At 31.5% G+C, this 16776-nt stretch overlaps 3 protein-coding genes across 3 annotated transcripts in view; 1 reads left to right on the top strand and 2 right to left on the bottom strand.

Annotated features, from left to right (window-relative positions):
* The window catches only part of LOC149416797 (uncharacterized), a 542858-nt gene that overhangs the window by 84570 nt on the left and 441512 nt on the right, over nt 1-16776 (top strand). Inside the window, exon 2 of the mRNA XM_089640969.1 lies at nt 11245-11298. The gene's annotated coding sequence lies outside the window, so the exon portion shown is untranslated. The remainder of the gene's footprint in view (nt 1-11244; nt 11299-16776) is intronic.
* Nucleotides 260-2171, bottom strand: LOC149416800 (uncharacterized). The gene is made up of 2 exons (XM_089640645.1): nt 2106-2171; nt 260-829 (listed from the first exon to the last, which is right to left on the bottom strand). Exon 2 carries the CDS (start codon nt 827-829, stop codon nt 485-487), a length of 345 nt encoding a protein of 114 aa, XP_089496771.1. The 5' UTR covers nt 2106-2171; the 3' UTR covers nt 260-484.
* On the bottom strand, nt 4442-9049 carry LOC149416799 (uncharacterized). Its single transcript, XM_089640644.1, has 3 exons — nt 8957-9049; nt 5669-6033; nt 4442-4790 (listed from the first exon to the last, which is right to left on the bottom strand). The coding sequence occupies exons 2-3, from the start codon at nt 6031-6033 to the stop codon at nt 4721-4723; spliced, it is 435 nt and encodes a 144-aa protein (XP_089496770.1). The 5' UTR covers nt 8957-9049; the 3' UTR covers nt 4442-4720.

The raw sequence follows: 16776 nt of genomic DNA, 5'->3' as shown, positions 1-16776 counted from the left end.
GAAGTTGCGTAAAAAAAAATTAAAAGATTTTTAACCACGACTTCAATGGTTCTGTACATCCGAAGCCCACGAAACGTGCTGAGCCGCTCCAAACTAACAAAATGGCAAATACAAATGTAAGGCCGTTCCCACAAATGTAGTATTTATTAATTTATTTGCTAGCTTTCACTGTTCAGCGCGTTGCGCGGGGATCGTGTGGACGAAACCAATCAAATATCATAATAAAAAAATATGTTTTATTTTATTGTAATAAGCGTTTTATTGACAGTGAGTTGCTAAAAAAAACAAATATATTTTATGTACTTTAAAATATTCATTCAAAATACGAATCTATATAACAAAATGCATTATATATTCAATCTCAAATTCTACCTTTAACAAATTTGGAATATAAAAATTTTAATAGAAAATTTCAGATTGGTTACAATCACCGTGTTTTACGCTTACTCGGTTACTGTTTTAGTAACGTAAATAAATTCATTTTTTATGCAATATGGATAATGACGATTGCCCAGATGATCCAGAGAATCAAGGTGTGCACGGCAACCAGCACGGCGAACATGTCTTTGTTTAGGGGCGGATAGTTCAATGGAGTAGTACGAAGGCCCCTGACGAAGACATTCACCCTAGGACGTACAGCTCCTCGATGTTCCACAGCATCTGGTGCCATCTTGGATCCTGTAACTGCCTTGACCACGTGGATCTTGTGGGTCCTCTCCGCGGAAGCTTTGACGGCCTGTTTTAGACCCTCCCTTAATTTATCCATCTGATCGGGAGCCAAAACACCCTTTGGATCTTCTTCGATCTGGATCTTGATGAATTCAGGCATCTGAAAACAAATTTAAAAAAAAATAGTCCAAGAGAATGTATAATGCAATCGACGCAACATAGAATCACAAAATAAGTAGGGGACGTTCGAGGAAGATAGAAGACTGAGGACGGGTTGTTTCAGAGAATTTGAAAAATTCATCAAATTTGAAAGTTTATTTTCAAGTTCAATGAAGGTTCTAATTAAGTTAGGTTATTCATTTATTTAACGCCCAGAGGGCTTTTACATATAGGTGGTACAATTTTAATGACAGTTTTGAAACATAAGAAAGAAATAATAAAAATAAAATTACATTAAAAAATAATATATGAAAGAAACAAAATTAAAAATAACAAGAACATAAATTAAGAAATACAGCGATTAGACTGGTTTACATAAATATATCTTACATTTAGGAATAGTGTTGAAATAAATCTTACGTAATCCACAAAATTCTCAAAGTTAATATTAAATATATCGACATCACCTAAGTATTCGTTTCCCATAGTGTGAAACCGTTGTATTGGGGAGTTCGGAATGTAATTGCGCTTATGTGTGTTGCAGTGGAATAGTGTATTTTGTCGTGTTTTTATTGTAGGTATTCGTAAGTTTATGAGTTGCAGAAGTTCGCAACAGTCGAATTTAGAGTTTAGAATCTTGAATAAAAAGGTTTATTTTACGCCTGTCTTCCAATGTGGATATTTTTAGAGTGTTTAATAAGAAATGATATTGTAAGTCTCACTATTGGCAAGTTATTACACAAAACTGAAATGATTAAAGAACTTGAATAGAACTTTCACAGAATTTGAGAATCAACTTAGAAATTTGATGAATTGTTAAAATTCTGTGAAACAACCTGTCCTAAGTGAATTAAATGCGGTCATGACAGGAGTTAGAAGAGTAAGAACGTTAAAAAAATCACACATAAATAAATACATTAAATTAATATCACTTCCGTTGGTAGCGGTTTTAAAAAATAACTACAAGCATTGGTAGTCATTTTGAAAACGTGAAATAATTTTAGAAATGATTTAATTAAGGCACATTTCATGTATTTATGATTTTTAAGAAATAACTTGTAAACAGTTCTAATTTTTTAATAAAAATCATAATAAAAGATATAGAAGTTTCTAGATTATGATTCCATTGTTCAGTGAATTCAAAATGGCGTTTCGTGAAAATCCATATTTTAAAATATTGTAATATTAAAATTTTAGAGCACTAATCAATAAATATATAAGTTTTTGCGCAACGCTAGGATTGCATGTGAATAAAATAGATATTTTAAAGTTCTTACCTTGAATCGTTCAGTTTTCCAAGTTCTGGCAGAGGATAGAACGCGAGACTGCACTCAAGCCGGGGCGCTGCTTGGGAATGGGGTAACGTGGCGTTCTATTAAACATCAACCTACGCAGCGAGATACGGCAGCAAAAACATTGTTACTTTATTATACAACACAGTAGAAAGGCATTTTAATTTGACCGGTGTATCTATATTCTTGCTAGAGTTTTACTAACCCTTTTTGTTAAATTTCCACTTTTCATTGCCTTTAAGTAATCAGTGAAGTGGTAGGTATCTTCTGGTGACACGGCGTAAGTAGAAACCTTAATTGCCATCTTAAAAAAATCAATCCTTTGTAATGTGTCGTCATAACTTTAATGTGAATGTTGACGCTACATAGTTATTAGCAGTATGTAATTGCTTTAAAAAATAATTTATGCATATTTAAATCATTTACTTTAAATCCACAAAATAATTCAGAAAAATTGTACATTGCAGCACAAACACATACATGAGACGAGAAAAAGAAATTAAATTAGACAAAAGTGAAAATATGTGAATAATTCTTAAAAACTTTTTTTAAAATTGTATTAGGACATAGATATCTATGTACCCATTAAAAATACCAAAATAATATGGGAAAAAAATATTTCACATATTTATTTTAGGCGGAAAACGACTTAGCTGTTTAAAGACCTAGCTATAATTAGATTGAACTCGTGACTCCTAGGTGGGAATCCGACGCATTTATCAACTTAGCTACTAGCCGGTTAAGCTGATACGTTTTATATGGATCCCTTTTAAACAATGCTAAAAGATTTTAAATTCAGAAAATATTGAAAGTTTTCCGTATAAATATTGTCTATACTTTCCGAAAAACAAAAATCGAAAGAACATATTGGATTGCTCTTCGACCTGGAAAAAAAATTGCTCTCCGGCTTTTTCTGAATTTTTGTCAATGTAATAATTAATTTTCCACTTCCTTCTCCTGGGGACACAATGTAACAAAAAAATCTGCGGTTTTCCGCGTCTTTGTAAAAGTTATAACAAATTTTCCAATCTATTTGCTTCCTTCACTTACCTACTCCAGTTGGGTATAGTAAGCTATAGTTCCACATAATCCAAGATCATTAAGGAACTGTGACTAAAATGCAGTATTAGCAATTAAGTAAGTCTTTTTTTAAATATATCTGTATGTAATTAGCTATTATAATTCTTTTTGACCTTTACAAATGCAAAATATATTTTCATACCACAATTCGTAATAATAATTTTAACTTTTAAGGGCTCATACATCTTTGGAAAAATAAGGTGCATAAACCACATCAATAGAATTAAATAAACATTTTATGAGGTTTATGGTTTTCTCGTAGGTTTTTAAAATGTGCCCCCAAACTCAGTGTGAGTATGGGTATTTCTGTCTCAAATCTAAAATTAAATTTAGTATGAAATTTTGATGATTTTTTTTGCAAATAAATCTCATTAAAAGTAGGCACCCTCACCTTCCCTTCCTCCGCAGGGGCAACTTGGTTATTTTTTTCTGACTGCCATTTGAGTCTTAGATCCGCCCCTGATTCGAGAAACCGATCTTGGGCACACCTTCTTATAAGTTTGAAATTATTGGAAGGTGTGTCCATGGAATGCCCTGGAAGATTACAAACGCGCTTCAATAACGACTACAAGGTGTTCAAAATTGTCACAGCGCTTGCAAAAATGCATCGACTGAAATGGCGATTATGTAGGAAAATAGATACATTTTCATGCTCAAAAAGATTATAAAAATATATTAAAGATGTCAAAATATATAATATAAATAAAAAAATTAAAAATAATTTTGCGGTTATACTTCCATTATATTAATAAGTCTATTTTTATTCTGGTTCAAAGAGTTGAATCCACTTTAAATATGGCCATGGTAAGAGGAAAAACTCTCAGATTGATTGCGATGGCTTTGGAATTGCAATCAATCTGAGTGTTACTACATTACTAATAATAAGTTACTACATTATTACCTCACAACCTTCTTCTTCTGTTTTATCCTTACCCTCTCATTTTTTCCTCCTCGCAAAGTTCCCAAAGTCCTGTAGTAGCACTAACTCCAAGAAAAAACTCTTGCATGCTATTTATAAGAAAAAAAAATTATGATAATTTTATTTATCAATTTTTCTTCCATTGCCAGTAGTTTATAAAAAAATGTTCATTTTCTATTTTTCGAAAAGGGCACAATATTGATAATGTACGCTTATTATATTGGAAGGGTGTCGAAATAAAAAGATTTTTTTAAAAACTTTTTTTTGGTAAAAATATTTTATTGTGTATTTGTAATGTAGTTTAAAAGCAATATTACCTAAAATAAAACTTGCGTGAAATAAGCATTTTAATATTAAAAACATCGTTTCTGAAACAAACACATTTGAATTAATCACTTTGACTACTATTCGGAACGTTGTAAAAATAGTACAATAATAATATTAACTAATTTAAAAGTGTAATGCATTGTAGTTTTGTTCAATTACTGTGCGTTTTCTTTTTTCTGTTGGTATCAACTGGGTGAAAGTTGTCTTGTTTCGGAAAAACCTGAGAAATATATGTCCTTCTAATGGGGAGTCATAATATACTCGTATGTACATTTTACATGTACACCCCTGAATTTTCTCCTCCTGGTCCTGCGTTGCATGAAAAGCTGTGATCTGCGACGTTCCTATAACAGATAAGCGGCTTTTTTCATACAAAACTTAAATTTGTTTAATATTTATTTTCCCATGCAAACAATTACTTGTTAATGACTAATTATACCTAAAACTTAAATGTTGGAATTTCGAAAAAAGTTATATGTATTTTTTATTTGTACTATCATGTAGAAATACCACCGAGCGCACCTTACCCACGAACATCCCGTATAATGAAATAAAACTGACTTTTGATGGGTTTTAATGTTCTATAATAAATAAATAAAATTGAAAATGTTCGTCTTTTTTTTTCTTCAATGATATATTACATTGATGAATATAACCTTCAAAAGTAATTCCAATAAAATTTTTATTTTTTGAAAATTAATTTTGGTTGGTTATTTTGACCTCAAATCCATATTAAAGTTTTGTATGAAAAAGACCGCGCAGTCTTCCTCCTAATCAGTCCAACCCATTGGTGATCTTCTTCTGCTTATCCTGACTTCCACTTTGCCAGCTTCTTTCTCCAGTCAGTTTCTCCGGGCTTGAGTTTTCAGTTAGGCAAACTACCTTCGGACGCGTTGTAGACAGATAGCAGTTGATGGCATATCTTGGATGCCCAGTCCATAGTGAGCATATCCTGAGCATTCCTTCACTATCTTTAAGTGTCCATGTTTCTGTATCATTTAGGTATATACTTCAGTGGCTGGACGAAGAGCTGGACCTACTATGGACAGATTTCTGGTATGGACAGATAAGCCTGGTGGTACGTTGTTGAGGCGACGCTGGGTCCCGACCAGAATTGTTCAATGGGAATGAGAATCGATCTCTCTGCATCGTGAAACAAACGTAATCCGAGAAGAATTAAAAAAATATATATATTTACTTGTTTTGAAAGAAATTAACATACGCGTATATCACGAGTAGAACAATGATGATGCCGTGGAAACTGTACAGTACGACCATCGAGGGAGATTTCCAAGATATTGATATCTTCGGTTCGTCCGGAAGTTGGTTCAACACTGCGAACTCCTCAACTTTGGTAGCTGGCGGAGGATTTGTAGAAGCCTTGTGGACCTCAACTTTGGAAGCTGGCGGGAAATTTGCAGAAGCCTTATGGACCTCCACTCCGGATAGCTTTTCTATCAAATTTCTGGATTCTGAGATGGCTGATCCCAATGGAAAATGGTTTTCACACAGTTCAACCTTTGGTGTTGAAATTACGATATCATCCATTAGTATGTCTTCGGCGTGGATCGGCTTATACGCAGGCATCTGAAAATCAATAAAAGCTTTCTTACATTCCTATTTTTGTAACAATTGAATTGTAATTGTATTCAACTAATTTACTTTAGGATCGGTTTCATCCTCCTATAGACATCTTTTGATGTTATTATAACAAAGTCAGGGGTGAAAAACCAATGTGGATCCAAAGATATTATTATATTACTCTATTCAAGTTAATTATTTTTATTTCGTCATTAAATTTATTTTCATAAAGGGGTCATAACATATATTTATTTATTAATTAATTTAAACGCCTTGATGATTACATGATTTACTGCATAATACAGTGCCAACAGAAGGTTTTTATTTTTAAAACAACAACAAAAACAAAATAATTAACCAAAGACAAATGAACATAATACATGGGACATATAATTTTCCATTTAAATGTACATAATATAAGAAAACAGAAAAAATAAATAAACCCCTTTTTACAAAAATAAGTGAGCTAAAAAAAAGTTATCGCTACTCCGCGATTCTCCTAAATAATAATATAATGCTACATAAAAACACCTTTTAGGTATTTCTTGTATTGTGATTAACTTATATTAAATATAAATATTTGAAGTGTATGAAGGCGAGATATAGGTGCGTGTGTGTGGTAGTTAGGCCCGGAATTATTATCGCAGAATAATATATTTTGCCTGGATGTTAGTTTTGGTAATTGATGAGATTTTTAGAAAGAGTTTAGTTATTTATTTTTCTTCTATTTTTTAGGGTATGTATTTTAAGCATATTTAGTAAGAATTTATAGTTTATCTTTTGAATAATTCAAATAAAATAAAAATAGGGGAGGGGTAAATAAAATCATGTTAATAAGTCGTCTCAAAGTGGCATAACCACGGTTTGATAGTGGTGATGAACCCCGAAATAGCTGTTACGATAATTAAAAACTAAATTGCTTGCATAAATTTGTACAATCATTTTTAAATTTCTTTTAAAAACCTTTTTTTTACAAAATGTCAATTTTAAGGCGTTTCGTAATAATATAATATAACGAAAATGAGAATTATATAAATTAAATTTATTATTGTATTAGATAAAATAATACTTTTATACGTACACGTTAAAAAAAAAACAATTACAATAAAGTTTTTCCTAAAACGGGAAACTTCCTAGTTGGACAGTCAAAGCTTCCTTTTATATTTGTATATCTTGTATGTAATAAATGTAATAATAATAAATAAATAAATAAATAAATAAAGTTTGATGTTTTATTTCATTGTAAATATTATAATGAAATGTGTAACCATAATAAATTTGAATGTTTTATTTTACTATAAATATCATAATGAAATGTGATGTTTTATTTTATTATAAATATCATAATGAAATGTGATGTTTTATTTTATTATAAATATCATAATGAAATGTGATGTTTTATTTTATTATAAATATTAGAATGAAAAGTATTGTTTTATTTTATTATAAATATGTATTAGAATGAAATGTATTGTTTTATTTTATTTCAAATATTAGAATGAAATGCTTTTTTTATTTTATTATAAATATTAGAATGAAATGTATTGTTTTATTTTATTACAAATATTAGAATGAAATATATTGTTTTATTTTATTATAAATATCAGAATGAAATGTATTGTTTTATTTTATTATACATTTGTTAATAAAATGTGATTTTTTATAAATATTAAAATTAAATCGGATGTTTTATTTTATTATAAATATTAGAATGAAATGTCATGTTTTATTTAATTATAAATATTGGAATGAAATGTTATGTTTTATTTTATTATAAAAATTAATTAATGATGTGATGTTGTATTTATTTTTAATGTGACACCTCAAAAGAGCGCCCCTGTCTGTACAAAATAAACGTGAGGGAACTATGTCACTTCCCGGTTGGGCAGCGTTGTGACGCGGGTAAAGGTGGTAACTGTAGGAAGGGATTCATTAATGCAGGTCGGTAGAGGCCCGAAAAATTACACGAAATTATATAAAAAAAGTATAATTAAAATGGCACTTTAAAATTGGAGACACAATGATTGATTAAAACACATACGAGCCACACCCAAAGTGATTATCATTTAAAAAAGTGTATTTTTATAGGTATCTTTAAAACATTATTTATGATAAAAATTTCATAAAATTTATAAAATAGTTACAAAGAAGCTTTTATTTTCAATTTGGGAGGCAAGTGTGGGTACGGCCGCCCCGGCAACCATTTATTGGATAACTAACACCTCTGCCATAAGTCATCCAATCTGATTCGTTACGTTTGGTGATTTAGCAGGAGTGCCCGGGTTTATTGGGAGAGGTGCGTTCAGAATGCGCCTGCCCATCAACTGCGTGGTGTGACAGATCGGGAGATGCTTAGAGGGGAGACCCTTTGACCTCTCCGACTGGTCTCTCGACCCGTCGACAGACTAATCCTTAAATTCCTACCCAACCGTCATACCTTATACCTTCCCAGAACTTCCTCCTTCCTTTCCTTAAAAAAGGCCCAGAGGGAAATTACTTTTGACAGAGCCTCCGGTGTGGGGTTAATTTAAAAAAATGCAATATATTTTTTAAATTGAGATTTTTCCGTGATACTAAAAATATCAACTTACAAATAATGAATCAAATATACAACTAACTAATCAAAACGTTTTATTATTGCCATCTTTAATTAAATTAGACAGATTATTTCAAAAGTTTAAGTAAATAATTCTTTCAATAAAAATATCGCATTGTTACGCAAAAAGAAATTCAGGTGGCAATCAATAATCTGTGTTATTATTAACATCCTTTGTTCACTGATTACAAAATGGCGTCACTTGAAAACACAGCAGAACCTAAAGAACGCGCATTGATATTTAGATTACAATATCAGCTCTAAATAAAAACAAATAATTAAGAGATGTTCGATCAAATAATATTAATTATTTATGTATTTTAAAGATCTCACCTTGAAGATAAGTAAAACTTCACAGGTATTGACAGAGTACAGAAAGAACCACACCCAATGTGAAACGCAGCTTGTAAATGATAAGTTGGTAAAGTGGCGTTCTATTATGAACTGATCTCAATTTACACAGTGCGTTGAGTCGCCCTCCGCTGTAAAATTAGCAAACAATTTTATGCAACCTAGTAGAAATGCGATATCATTTTACTATAACATCTTCATTAATATGCGAGCTTTTATAAACCTTTTTGTAAATGCTTCACATCTCATCTGCACTTACATTAAGCAACCTAGTAAAAATGTAATTTTTGTTTTGTTGTGGCGTGTATATTTTGTTAAAGGCTTCTTTAACCCTTCTTGTTTTTGTTACACTTTTGCTTGGCTTTTGATAATTTGTGTAATAGTGGGAATGCTTCTTGGTGACAAGGCGATATGTTAGGTGACTGCCACCTTGTCGCATAACTGGTATGGGTCAAAATAGACCTGGACAATGTATGATGGACTGAAATCAGCAGTCTTTCAATGTTCTCACTTCCCGTGTCCAGTGTTTCTCAATCTTACTACAGAACACTCTAATTAATGTAAGTGCACGCGCGTCCAGTTAAGTGCTAGTTTCGGAGTGACGCCTCTCTTGGGTCAGATTTGACCCATATATTGAGTGTAATTTTTTCCCTCAATAAAGGACAATAAAACAAACATTATCATTAAGTAACGTTCACTGTAGTATTCTTGCAACATGCAAAAATTGTTTGTAAATTCCAATTTTTTAATACACGGGTTCTCATTAAAAAAAAAATTCTTTAAAATATTTATTTACATCTTTAACGCAGCTTTACGTAGGATAACTTATAATATAAGACAAAAACTACAACATGACATTAGAATTGCATAAGTAATAAGCAAATAATAGAATATAGAAGTTATGAACATATATAAATAACAAATCAAATAGTGAATGTAATTAATGCAATATTGCAATGATTTAATATATTTATATTATATAATATGTAACCTTACTTAACATAGAGATGAGGTACATAGTAAATGATTCATGTAAAATATATTTCAATTTGAGAAGATAAAAAATCTACATACCTTCATCAAGTATAAAAAAGTAAATACCAAGTTATACATACCTTACATCAAGTATAAAAATGTAAAATACCAAGTTATACATACCTTATATCAAGTATAAAAATGTAAGATACCATGTTATACATTCCTTATATCATGTATAAAAATTTAAAATACCAAGTTATACATACCTTATATCAAGTATAAAAAAGTAAAATACCAAGTTATACATACCTTATATCAAGTATAAAAATGTAAAATACCAAGTTATACATACCTTATATCAAGTATAAAAATGTAAAATACCAAGTTATACATACCTTATATCAAGTATACAAATGTAAAATACCAAGTTATACATACCTTCATCAAGTATAAAAATTTAAAATACCAAGTTATACATAGCTTATGTCAAATATTAAAATGTAAAATACCAAGTTAAACATACCTTATATCAAGTATAAAAATGTAAAATACCAAGTTATACATACCTTATATCAAGTATTTGGTGTTATGTATTATGTTATTAGTATGGTATTATGCTTTAAAATATTAAGACGAATTATTTGTACGCACCCGTGTACGTAAGCAATAGGATTATGGATAAATAGTTTTTTCAAGAAAAGCATACAAATACAATATTGGATTGAATCGTCGGTATAATATTGTATTTGCATGCCCCTCTTGAAAGAATTGAGTTTTCAAACGAACAAAACAATTTATTCATATTCATATTGCTTATGTACGGGCGCAAACAAATTATTTGTCTTAATATTGTAAAGCAATACCTCACAAAAGCGTATTAAAAAAAATTAACCCCACCATTACACGTAGATTAGAACGAGCGTCGGGTTTAACCTTAAAACTACATTATATCGAGTTTCTCAGCAAATTTTCAGCGAATTCGGTTCAGTTGTTTTTAAGTCTATAGGGCCCACACATAGGGAGATTGACATTTGTTTGTGTAGATAATCTTCCAGAAATGTAGGTACTCCAAAAAGTGGGTCGTGCGCATTTTCGTACAAACAAAAAACATAAAATTTATAATGCTGTCTTTGACTTGTCACGTTGCCGAGCAGACGTGCCCCGATTCCCTTTTTTTATTTTGTTTTTTACTACCAGAAGTAAACGCTTTAAATTTTAAACATTATGAACCAGGAGGTGCAGGAAAAACCAAAAAAAAATTATGTTTAATTTTTTTATTATATTTGTTTCAGATGTTCATAAATAAGAAAATCGGAGGAAGGTGACAATGAGTTATTATTAATAAGGTAGGATATTTATATTTATTTTACACTCACACTGGTGGTAGGTGACTTTTGTAGAAGGGATGCTGGACAATAAGTAAGTAAATATCTACTATCAAATATACAGACTAGCCTATGAGTAAGATGCAATTACTGGCGAATATCATATTTTACATTAGCTCTATAAATCCTTTACGCGACATCAATTACAGATCATAAATTATGTAAATAACTAATCGAATGGTATTCAATATTCACCTACTCGATTCGTAATAAAGTATGCTATTCTGTGCATTATACGAATGAAGCATAAACTCGTATTTTCCTTGTAGGATGCTCTAGCAAAATAAGAATTTGGCCTCGAAAGACCTAGGCAGGCGGGAGTGAATACGCATGGGCGAAAATTGAATTCTTTGAACCTTTTTGGATACTGAGCACTGATATCCCGGTATGTGTGTACGCGGCTCATAGAAATTCGAGCATTCATTGTGTATGTATGTTAAGGTTAAACGCGATTTTCGTTATATTCTACGTGTTCATAAATGGGGTTTATTAATTACTTTTATTAAAATACGTTTTTTGCAAGGTATCGCTTTACAATATTAAGACATTGCATTTTTTGCGCATGTACATCCGCAATATGAATATGAATAAATATTTTTTTTCGTTTAAAAACTCGATTCTGTCAAGTACAATATTGGATTGAATCATCGGTACAATATTGTATTTTTATGCATTTCTCATGCATTAAAAAATGCATATTTTTACCTGTCGTCATAGGTGACATTTATATAAAACAGACACATATTATAATGCAATTTTGTATCAAAATTTCAAAGCAATTGGTGAAGAACTTTCAGAGATTTAAGATTTTGATTATATTTTAATAGATATTGAGAGGATGGTGAAATATCGCATTATTTTTGTAGGATAGAATGAATAGATTCATTCAAATGAATTTTACAAAAAACGATTGAATAATGTTTTCGTTGATTATTAGTGTAGACAGCAGGGTTTGAAAATGTCTTCAAGAATGTTAAAAATTTTGAAGACACATATTTTCCTTCTTTAATAATACGCCTCTGTATTATGGTGAGTTATATCACATGTTGCCCTCAGTTAGACTACAATACTCATCTTTTCGTTTCATATTATGTTTTTTCAATGATATTTCCATATGTATGACCTCCTGTATAACGTCAATGTCCAGCATTTTTCTATACCGTCAAAAGCCTTTTTTTAATCATTAAGAGGAAGCTACAAGCCAAAAATGTGTATATTCTTGGTATACCTTATAGTGTAATGCTTATACCTTGTAATAAGCATTAAAATCGCTTGACAAACGGAGTCTAGAAACGTTCGATTTCAAGCACGAAACTGGTTTTTATTTATTTTGTAAATAATTTTATAAGAAAGCAAAAAAGTTAATCAAGTGAAACTGTCACAGATAATTTTAGCTACAATAATGTATTTTTTAAAAGATATTTCCTTTAAACGTTCATACATTTCTATCGAAAAAATATTTTTTTTAGTAGTTTACATTTGTATTTTTTATTGAGTAATTTATTATTTTATTTGTATTCTACTCAAGCGAAACGATAGAAAAACCTTCAATTTATCTAAAGCATATTTTTTGGTATTGATAATGTACAGCAATTCGTTATAAAGATCAACCAAAATAGTGATTTAGCATTAAGCTTCGCCTTAAAGGCCACCCAGTGGGAGTAAATAGTGTATTGCTTTCACCAACATTCGCACGATGGTCTATGTCTACGTCTGCGGTAGCCACTGAAATCCTTTATTTTCACCCTGAAATTATCCGAGTTACCTTGTTCAATAGGCTGAAAGTAATTGAACTCTTTCTCAGTCGATTTCACTGGTCAACACATTTTTTGTCCCTTTAACGAAAGTAGTCAAATCTGACAGGAAATTTCACGCTGATTTCAGATATGTGATCAGTTTTTTTCTATCACGTCAGGTTTTTACGGGTTTTAAGTTTTACTAAAATGTATATTAACTCATATTTATTCGTGAGTTGTAATTGATTTTTTGATTTTTTGACCATACATTCCACTTGGTCATGCTGCAAACATGAAAGAGAACTATGACAACATGAAGCTGCTGTTAACAAAAATAAATTTGTAAAATACGAATGGAAAAAAAGTGGTGATCTCAAAATAATAGGGCTCCTACTAGGACTGCAAGCGGGATTTACAAAGTATTGTGGTTTTCTGTGCGAGTGGGACAGCAGAGACAGGAAAAACCATTATGCCAAGAAGGACTGGCCTACTAGAAAACACCTTAAACCTGGCACGAAGAATGTTCAACATGCTCCCTTAGTAAAATCTAAAGAAATCTTACTTACACCCTTACACGTTAAATTGGGTTTGATGAAAAATTTTGTAAAAGGATGCAAATGGCATGATTTACTTAAAGCAAAACGTTCCTAAGATCAGCGACGGAAAAATTAAAGAAGAAATATTCGTGGGACCACAAATAAGGGAGGTCTTGACTGAACCAAATTTTATAACAGTGTTGAGACCAGTCGAGCTAGCCGCTTCGTCAGCCTTCAATCTTCAGCCTTCGAAAGTTGTCGAGAAATTTCTTGGAAGTCATTAAAGTGAAGACTATATCAGCATTGTGTTTGAAATGCTCATGGCCTATAAAAATATGGGATGTAACGTCACTAAAAATACACTTCCTTCACTCTCATTTGAATTTTTTCCCAGAAAATATGGAAGATGTCAGTGACGAGCACGGCGAACGATTTCACAAGGACATTGCGGCTGTGGAAAAGCGATACCAAGGATAGTGGAGTCCATCTATGCTAGCAGACTATTGCTGGACCCTGCAGAGAGACTCTCAAGATACTCACAGGCGCAAATCAGGAGCAAAAAAATTAAATTGAATTAGTTTTGAAATTTTGTTAAGTAAGTATCCGTCATACTATGGAAGAATTATGTGAAAAAACTTTGTCAAATAATAAAAAAACCTGACCTATTAAATTTTTTTTTTGTTTCATTTCATGTTTATGGATACTAAATACATATAAAAAAATTAGCTATGCTTAAGGGACTGCACTTAAAAAAAAAAATGTCGACCAGTGTTTTTAATCATTTTTTAAATTGCTTTCGAAGGCGGTATCTCCTCGTGTTTTTATAGTTTTATCGTATTTGCTTTGATGGAAAGTAATTCTTTTTATTTTTTAATCATTTATAATTTTTTTAGGGAAGATTAGATAAGTGAAACAATATATATATTACACCCTACTTCATTTATTTACTTATATATAATTAACGCCTTTCGGCTTTTACGTATGATACTTATAGTATAATAAACATTAGTAAATAACAAATCTAATTGGTATCCTGTTTGAGCTTATCTGTGAGTTTATGTATAATATTATCTCTCTTAAGTAGCACACTTAAGATAGATGAGGTACACAGTATAAGTATTTGTATGATAAGCATAGAATATATGAAGTTGAAAACTTCTAAATGAGAATTGTATTCATTGTTAATTTTGTCCAGGATTGAGCTTGAGCTGAGGATTGTCTTCGGGGTCAGCAACTTTTTGTATTTGGAAATAGGGGACCGTGTCTCCTTGAGGGGGTGGAGAAAGGATTAACGGTTGGTTGGACCCCGATGGGTATTTGTTTACGTAGTCATATATCTTCTTCAGGACCTCCATAGGAATTCTGATTTGCTCGAATGGCTCAAACGCTGGACATTGATCGTCTTCAGTTGGTTTTGCCGAAGACTGGAAAGAAAAAATAAACAAAGATTTTGAATATATATATATATATGGTAGTTTAATAGTGTAATTAATGTTTTTCAAAAAACCAAACTGTGGTTCCTCATTACGGGTAGATTATCTAGAAATTATGGCGTACCCATCGGGGAATGTTGTGAAGCTGAAGAAAGATCAGAAAGAGTGAAGGGAAAAAAGATAGATTTGATCTATTCACAGCTATAGCAAATTGAGCGGCCTCCATAGTCGGGGGGTAATGCTCTCGACTAGCAAGCTGGATATCGCGATGAGCGCGAGTAAATTTTATTTGGGAATTTATGTTATTTCACAAATTACTCTATAAAAAAAATTACAGTAATTTTGCGCCAGTGGAATATTCTATTTCTAATTCTAATTCTCTTAGTATCGCCCTGGTATAAAAACACCATTCAGAATTGAAACGTTGCTTGAAATGGCTTTGGCCGTATTTGGTGACTAGCTCTGAATAGCCAGGTACTTCCCCACCTTCACCCTAATTGGAGTCCATAGTCTCACTGGCTCCAGACGGTTCGGAGCACTTGGTACTCTTATGCGGTTTCAAATAATTTTACTTTTTAAAAATTTCCTACTTAGAATTGTGGTCTTTAAAAAACATGGCTCTTTACATTATGATAAAACCAACAGGATTTTTTTTTGTTTTCTTTTTAAAACTCCATTTATAAATTACCAAAAAAATGAAAAAAAGTACGCAATACCCACATAGTCCCCAGTTTAAATAGAACGACTTTCTTCATGGGGTAGAAAATAGGGAACTTCCCTGTTGAAGCTTACTTAAAAATACATGCCACTGTGTGAAACAAACTTATGGGTTTGATCCTCCATGTTTGTACAAAGTTAACATCCTTGATACAAAGCCAGTTGAAAAAAATCTCAAGTGCAGTTGTGGGCTTGTACCTCAGGCATTTTGTCCTTTTCACAATTCTCACGAGGGTCAGAATTTAAACTTTGCCACTGAATGAACCTAGCACGCCTTAAGGCGGGACAAAGTTTCTAAAAGGCAATTCATCCACTAAATCCACAATCTGTGGTACACTCAACCAAAGAAGCTGCATAATATTGTAAGGTACGTGGCAGAACAGAATAGTTCGAAATATCAAAAAGATTCCATTGATTATTATGCCATATTGCGATTTTTCCTTCTTTAGCCAACAGCTAAAACTTTTTGTTGGTAACAGCGTTACAGTGTCGATACGGAGAAACATGATCCTGTTAAACAAGTGATGCCAAATTCCGGATAAAATATTTATCATTCAGAATATATGAGAACACGTGTTATTTTCTGATAAATATTATGATGGATTACGAAAATATCAGTATCAATATTTGTATGAACACGTGTTCTGCCATCCTCATAAAACATTCGCTTTTAACTGATACTTTGTTAGGAACTCTGTCAATTCATTCTATAAAGGTCTGCAGTCTCGAACGAGATGCGAAAATATTATTATTTGTAAGAACACGTGTTCTGACTTCCTCATAACATATTCATTACATAACATATTGGAACCTCTAGCACGGTATCTCTCAAAAATTTACAATTAAGAGATAAACAAAATACTAATTTTAACTGTGTATGTATCCTGCGAAACTCCGGTTCAATTGAATTAAATTTTGATTTGAATACAAGCATTATTTTCAAAATTTGGGAAACGGATTGTGTAAAGAATTCAGACAAGCCATAAAGTACCTACCTATAGTATAATATTTTAACTG

This window comes from Hesperophylax consimilis, chromosome 16 (genome assembly GCF_061612785.1).
Source record: "Hesperophylax consimilis isolate HC1 chromosome 16, BYU_Hcon_1.0, whole genome shotgun sequence".
NCBI classification, from domain to species: Eukaryota; Metazoa; Arthropoda; class Insecta; order Trichoptera; family Limnephilidae; genus Hesperophylax; species Hesperophylax consimilis.
Note: the sequence above shows the minus strand (reverse complement) of the source record. Positions and strands in the feature narration are given on the sequence as shown.

Excerpts from the sequence above, each read along its gene's own strand:
- LOC149416799 (XM_089640644.1), bottom strand. The coding sequence starts at position 6,033 with ATGCCTGCGTATAAGCCGATCCACGCCGAAGACATACTAATGGATGAT. Across the intron at positions 4,791-5,668 it reads GTTCTACTCGTGATATACGC|GAACGTCGCAGATCACAGCT; the intron begins GTATGTTAATTT and ends TATCTGTTATAG.
- LOC149416800 (XM_089640645.1), bottom strand. The coding sequence starts at position 829 with ATGCCTGAATTCATCAAGATCCAGATCGAAGAAGATCCAAAGGGTGTT.